Below are 7673 nucleotides of genomic sequence, written 5' to 3' on the forward strand. Positions count from 1 at the left end.
CCATTTTCACTAGCAGCTATATAACCAATTTGTAGGATTTAGTAAAGTCAGAATTTAACATTATTATAAAGTCTAATAAAATTGCGAAATGTGGACAGGGGATATTCATGATAACTTTCAATGTTGCCTCTCTAATCAAAACATACTGTCAAATAAATCTCTGAATCGAATTAAATGTCCTCCCAATTATTCCTACGTACAGGTACAGCAATACTTCTTTAATTATGTTGTATATGTCGTATGTTGAGATATGACAGATGCATTTTTCATACGAGACCCTACTTTCCTGTAAAACATCTGGCTAAGATTCATTGCTCTCTGTACTGTATGTTAATAGTACTGCAAGGAGCTGTTGTTTTGTAACATCCCTAACTGTTGTGACCCATCTGGTGTATACTAATCCATACCTACTTTAGCTCAGTTCTTATTTATTATATTCATGTATGTAGTTGTCACACGTAACGTAATATTACCGTAATTGGTATAGTACAGGTGTGATGGTTCAAATACCAAAATGGCAAAAGTAACAGAAAGACTTCACTGGCGGCGATGATAACATACGAACACGGAGCCAACAGATTAGGTTCCAACGGGTACTGGTATTATTATACTCTGCAAACATCAAGTACAATGACGCGGTAAAACTCCACTACTCCAATGACTAGATACTTAAACTCCAATACAATTCAACGAGATCTCCGATCTGAACTCAGTGCTGAACAACTCCCCTATATATACCCACACTGTCTATAAATAGACCATTACATCCGCATACATAATGAGTCTGGAATTTACTATAAATTTCTAGAATGTTCCATTACCTTCTATTGCCTCCTACAGTGTTCTATTACTTATTCAACCAGTTTCTTAAAAAATCTAGAATATTCCACCCAGACACAGTACGGTTCTAGAACATTCTCAGTAACACGGAAGTGGTAAATAAGTCGTATGCGACAGTAGTAAATTTGTGAACCAAGGCAAACTTTTAAATGTCAACGGTTTGCATAATGAAATTTACATCTTCACATGTACATCTTGGATACTGAAACAAAAACCTAATTAAATTACCCTGATATAATGTCACAGTACATTGCCATCTTCTACACATTGCACTGTCACCACGTGACTGATAACCACGTGCTCACAAGTATTCCGAGATGACACTTCATCTTTAGGGCTGTGTATTTTATAATCATTCAACACACTATCCAAATGTTGGTGGTGTAGTCGTCGTTAAAAATATAGCAAATATCTAAAACAACAACAACAACAACAACAACAACAACAACAACAACAACAACAACAACAACAGTAGTAGTATATTTTTTTATTGATGAACCACTACTGATCGAGATAATATTTTCGTAGGAAACAGTGTTCCTTTAACTGATTTACATCACAGTAGAGCCGTGTCGTTGGATTATATGACCGTAATAAACGGACTAGTCAAATAAAGCCTATTTTACTATAATTTGCCAAGACATTGCATTGACATGATGTTGTATATTTCCCATGTTGATACAACTATAATAGTTGTTGATAATACAATAATTGTAGAAATGTGCATAAATTTATATTAAAGTGGGCATATACAATTCGGCAGTAATTTCTGGGGTTTGTTGATTGGCAAACCATACCATTGAAAGGCAATGAATATATTTATTGAAGATGGCAACAGTCTTCAATGACGCAAGTAAATATAATTTGTATGAGACAGGTGGATTGACACAATAGTGTGAGAAATTGCAATCAAGTTCAAGGTGATGTTTTCGCACATGTTCCAATGGCTCTGCCAAATACGTGATCTGTGATGAAAGCATGACTGCTGCTTTATTGACTTGAGCAGTCGGAGTGTTCACTCACAGTTATATGACAAAGTTCTCTATAAATATATACAAAGTAAGACAAGTGCCATTCAATAAACCATTTACACATTTGTCTGAGCATCACCACATTTTGAATTTTTTATGAATTTTGATGTAGCTAAATTTAATCTACAAACGATTACAACTAAAGAGTCTGTGTAATTGTTTTTTTCATGTAATTTATATAAGAGCAATAAAGTTCAGCCATTTTGTGACACCCTATAAGAAAATAACCCATACTTGTAAACCTATGAGTGTGAGAGTATATTTTTTAACTGGTGCTCTTATCAAATGCTTTCTTAAAATATATAATACATGTATATCTGTGCGTAGAATACTTTTTCATTTCTATTTGATAAATAAAAACATATAATGGTATTCAAAAAACATAATGTCAATTGCACTAATTTTAAAAATTGAATTGTAAAGTTAAACCAAATCCAAATCTGTTTCCAATAGCTGGTTTATACATTTATTATGATTGATCCTTGCAATGTGGTACAATCGTTGCCAAATCTTTTAATTTAACTGAATGTATAATTCATTTCTGACGTCAACTTCGTTACATTCTCCGTAGATTATTTGCCAGTTTTCTTGAACTATAAGTTCGGAATGAATTCAACAGCCTTGTAATATGTATCCATTCTATAACAAACCCCACAGTTTTCGTCAACTACACAAAGCAATGTACACATACATTATACTCCATATTACAGAATCCATCCATGCAAAATCCAATGGAATGAATATGAATGAGATAGCCAATTGTGAGAGTTTCTGTCTATAACCTTCAATGCAGGCAATTCGCCTTGACCAAAAATAATTGTACACTATTCGCTTGTCCATTCTGACGTCCCAAGTCAAAGATTCCAGAATCGTCATTGTATAATAGCAAAACAAGAACACGCCTTGGGATCGTTCTCATCTAATCGCATACCATTTTCATGTTGGGTGTTCCACAGAAGAATCACACTATTCGTCACCAAAGGTTTGTAATTAGACCGCAACCAGTGAGATATTATATTTGTTACTTATGACATATATTAAAATATAATAAAAATGTTGCGCCTATGTGTCAAATGTGTCAAGGCCTAAATCAAACTAGAACAATATTGAGTACAATAGTCAAATGGTCTCATAATAAAAATTGTATAATTTCAATAATAACACTAGTTGTTTTACTTACTATTAAATAGATCATTTGTTATGCTGATTGTGTTAACATTAGCATTATTCAATTATTATATTATTCACGATACAGGTGGGGACCTAAATAAATACATTCAGCGCATTTATTCAAGCAGTAAATCGCCCTGAACTATTTATGGTAAGAAATTATAAGGGATGTTTATGTGTGTGTTCATTTCACTAACAGATATATGTACGTGGATATATCCTCAGAGGAGAAATGTCAATTTCCTGATTGTTAATTGAATTCTGTCATCATTTCAGCTGATCTCTTTATTTTTTCTTCTTTCTTTTCTTTGTCTCGTCTGCGTCGTTTTGCCAGTAAGCAGCAGTCCCAAACTACCAGACCACTCATAACCGCCATCAGTGCCCCTGAAAACAGATATGATGGCAATGCGCGGAGAATTTTGTCAGATATGGAGGTTTCAGTCTGGGTAGCATTTGATGGAGCTACACTCGTTGATGCTGGTATGCTTGCTGAAGTCGCACCGCCATTGTCTAGGTGGGTTGATGGTGAATCGCTGCTTTGTACCAAAACAGTCGTGGTCGTAACCGGATAAAAACTGGTAGGGTGACCTAAACAAACACAAATTTCAGAGATTAATGCATCCAAGAGTAACAATATAACTAACAATCATCGCCATAACCTCCTTTATAGACTCAATGATAAGTAAGTTTGATGATTGGCAATTACTGTTACTGAACGATCTGAAATATATTCGCTGTAACTGTTCCCAGGATCCGGGACATCAGTTTAGAACTTGATATATTTGTGCGGGTTTCATGAAAATGTGCTTTAATAATTTAATAGTTGTCTGCAGACAAAGCTTGTTTTGCCAGCATTGTCGATTGTTGGACGAAATCATTAAATAATTGGGGATGCCAGCTTCTCATATAGTAGGATATTGCTGTCGTACGACAATTTACCGATATTTACTATATTAGTTTCAAGCCGTATTCATGACGGCGGCCCCATATTGTAATTTTCGGTAAATTGATCGCATTTATTTTATTATCACGTGTACGCCTTCTGACTATGAATATTAAACTCTGGCAATATTGACTTTCTAAAGCTAATAATGTTATAATACTTGTCATATCTGACACAAGCAACAATTGCATTTGCAATTAAACATTTCCCTACTGTAGTAAGTCTTCTTACAAAAAAAATCATGTGATAATAGACTGTAGCGTATCTGCGGTTCTGCAGTTTTGGATTTCGAAAGCTCCTCTAAACAAATCCACAACACTAAAAATGTGTTTGAGAAACAATTTATTAAACAAAACATGCCTAAAATACTAGTATATGTTTCAGTGTGACACAGTAGAAATGCCTCTCCACTACAAAACAGAATAAGTTATAATAAATATATTTTCAATACACAAATTCCACACATAGATAGCCAAAGATATTTTTGATTTTGTTTACAATTCCAAAAAAAAATTAAAAGGCATTTAAACACGTCTATGTAAATGCACAGATATTTTTGGCTACAAAAAAGTGATATTTCATATGTATGTTAATTAGTTGTATTAACACACACATTGCGATGTTAGAGTCATTGTTAGCATGTTGTGGGTTAAACTAGGTAGACTAGACAAAATTAACAACAAAAACTTCTACTCTCAGTATTTAACACGTGTTTCATTTGAAATATGACTATTTTAAACTCACTGAATTGTGAATTTTCGTGCAGCCATATTTTCTTCTTGTCGGAAGTTTTCACTTGAAATAGTTGTTGCCAAGCAACACAAACTCAATGGACGAGCGAGGGTGTCGCCAGCAGCAGTACAACAATGTATTACCTCTGATAAAATCGCCAGCAAATACGTATAGCTAAATAATGTTTGCATGTATCATACAATCACTGGATTCAGTAGCTTATGAAGAGCTTTCTGGCATTATGAAATAAAGCTATTTCTTAAGATTATATTACGTCTGATTATTTACTGCATGCAAGTCGATAGGAGAAATAGTGGTCGTATTCCTCAAAACACATGAACACTAACGCCGAAATTTATCCAATTGTTTGTGACACGCGATGGGGAATGTTATTGGCTTCCTTTCTAAGGCCATATACATTGAGAAATATGTATTACGGAGAAAGGATATAATGTGGTTTCCGCAGTCGCTCGGATTATCGGTTTTGTTAGTTTAGGTTCGATAGTTGACAATCGTAAATCAGATGGAATGCGGGATATTCTGGGGTAACCATCATTTGGGTTCACAACAAGTTTTTTAAATTAATACATAAATATGATTGCTCTTACCAGTTACAGTTTGTACGGTTGTAGTTTCTGCTGCAGTTGTGATTGATGTTGTTGACTCGGTTGTGATCGGCACGGTTGTTGTTTCTGCTGCAGTTGTGATTGATGTTGTTGACTCGGTTGTGATCGGCACGGTTGTTGTTTCTGCTGCAGTTGTGATTGATGTTGTTGGCACGGTTGTTGTTTCTGCTGCAGTTGTGATTGATGTTGTTGGCACGGTTGTTATTTCTGCTGCAGTTGTGATTGATGTTGTTGGCACGGTTGTTGTTTCTGCTGCAGTTGTGATTGATGTTGTTGGCACGGTTGTTGTCGACACACCTGTGGTCACTGCTGCAGTTGTAGCTGCTCCCCCAGGATCTTATATACAAGTGAAATAAATAAATAAATAAATAAATAAATAAATAAATAAATAAATAAATAAATAAATAAATAAATAAATAAATAAATAAATAAATAAATAAACAAACAAACAAACAAACAAACAAACAAATAAATAAATAAATAAATAAATAAATAAATAAATAAATAAATAAATAAATAAATAAATAAATAAATAAATAAATAAATAAATAAATAAATAAATAAATAAATATGTTTATTGTTTGTCATACATTTGTTACAAACCTTGATTTCATAGAGACTAGAAAAATAAGTGTCCGTATTTTTATATATTTATACATTCATATAATACCACAATTTTTAGACGTTGTTCGACACAGTCATCCGGTGATTAAGAGTATTCACAGGAATAAGGTGAATAGAGGTCATCAGAATTACGAATTCTAGTATAGCCTCTCAGATTATCGCTACGCACTTATACTATAGTAAATTGATTCAATTAGAGGGTATAATAAAACGTGTTGACACGGCTACACACAGGTGTACGTATAAAGACTTCGCAATTACACAGTGTCGGCAATCGAACACAAGAAGCCATACTATAATTCACATGTAATTAAAGTTATTGTGTTCACGAAACAATTAATGAATGTGTTGTACTGAACTCATTATCTCGGATGCCATTATATTATGAATTTGCGAATGAAGTCGCCGCTGGTTTAAAAAAACAACGGCATTCATACACTGATTTGGTTATATTCAACTCAGTTAAACATGATTTTAAAATCCAAGTTACTCTCTTAACGAAACTGTACAACTGACTTCAGTAGTGGGTTATATACATTATATATATTTAAGTGCTGTCATTATGAATATGTAGAATTTAAAGCAACATAACTATGCTATTAATTTGACGATAAAACCGCGGGTGAGAAAGAATGAATGTTTTCTTATTCAAAATATACATACGTTATATATGAGTTACAATTGACTACTATTCCCCCTATAATAATGAATGTATGACAAATGCTGACTAACCAATACAAACACTACATTGCAATGAATTACTTATCTACATGCAACAACGTAATTTACAATGTAACCAACATACAGTGACGTAATTCTCTAGTTATATTACGGGTGCAGTAAGCAAATCGTTGGCGATGGGAAGAAATGGATTTCATGTGTCACCGGGCAATATATAGATTTGCATTAAATGCATTGTTACGATTAGGTTGTCTGTGTTAGTGCGATGTGATAAAACCTTACCCTGAAATTGGCATATGTAACTACATGCAGCGTCGCATCTAGAAGTATCCCAGTCACCTGAAGAAGTTGAAATCATTTTAACGCATAGATTGAGGGCATCAACGGCGGGCGATGGAACCCACTGCGTAAAGCCTGTTTCTGAGAGCATACGGTTATCTGTTTGCCACGCAAATGCACCGCTTCCGGTATCGTAAAGACTTGTCCAGTATTCGTTAGGTGACGTCATTAAGCTAAAAAGGAAGTCCTGGTCATCCTGGTCGAGAATCTGTGGTAGGTCGCCAACTGGGACCATTAGCATGCAATTGATACGAGCACTGAAATAATCAATATTAGAGTTGAACACTTCGTAACACCTCCCTTCATGATGATATTGTCCTGCCGAACAACCTGTAAGAAACGATCGAGACGCGATACGTAAGAAATAAATATTTATGTATCAAGTCATGTACAATTATGTAACCTGTAAACTAAACTATAGTGATCAGTGGATGTAAGACGCGTATTTTGTCAAATGCGAATAATACCTATTTCTCTTTTAAGAAATAAAAGACGTCGCACTGCCTGCGTGATGACAAGGGTTAGAACGGTGGTATGCGCAGTAATGGTCGAGACGCAATCAAGCCCATTATTTGAGCGAACATCCCCGTCCAAGTCCTGTCATCAGGCAAGCAGTGCGTCGTTCTGTATTTCAATTATAGTAACACGAACTGTCGAAAACAACGGATATACGTGCAGTGACAGCTT

The 7673-nt window shown here is 34.6% G+C and overlaps 1 protein-coding gene across 1 annotated transcript; it reads right to left on the bottom strand.

The window, feature by feature from the left end:
• Nucleotides 1-3193: 3193 nt before the first annotated feature.
• On the bottom strand, nucleotides 3194-7039 carry LOC144352787 (uncharacterized). The gene is made up of 3 exons (XM_078009650.2): nucleotides 6930-7039; nucleotides 5325-5678; nucleotides 3194-3629 (listed from the first exon to the last, which is right to left on the bottom strand). The coding sequence occupies exons 1-3, from the start codon at nucleotides 7003-7005 to the stop codon at nucleotides 3292-3294; spliced, it is 768 nt and encodes a 255-aa protein (XP_077865776.2). The 5' UTR covers nucleotides 7006-7039; the 3' UTR covers nucleotides 3194-3291.
• Between the last annotated feature and the right edge of the window lie 634 nt (nucleotides 7040-7673).

This window comes from Saccoglossus kowalevskii, chromosome 16 (genome assembly GCF_978046115.1).
Source record: "Saccoglossus kowalevskii chromosome 16, keSacKowa6.1, whole genome shotgun sequence".
Taxonomy (NCBI): Eukaryota; Metazoa; Hemichordata; class Enteropneusta; family Harrimaniidae; genus Saccoglossus; species Saccoglossus kowalevskii.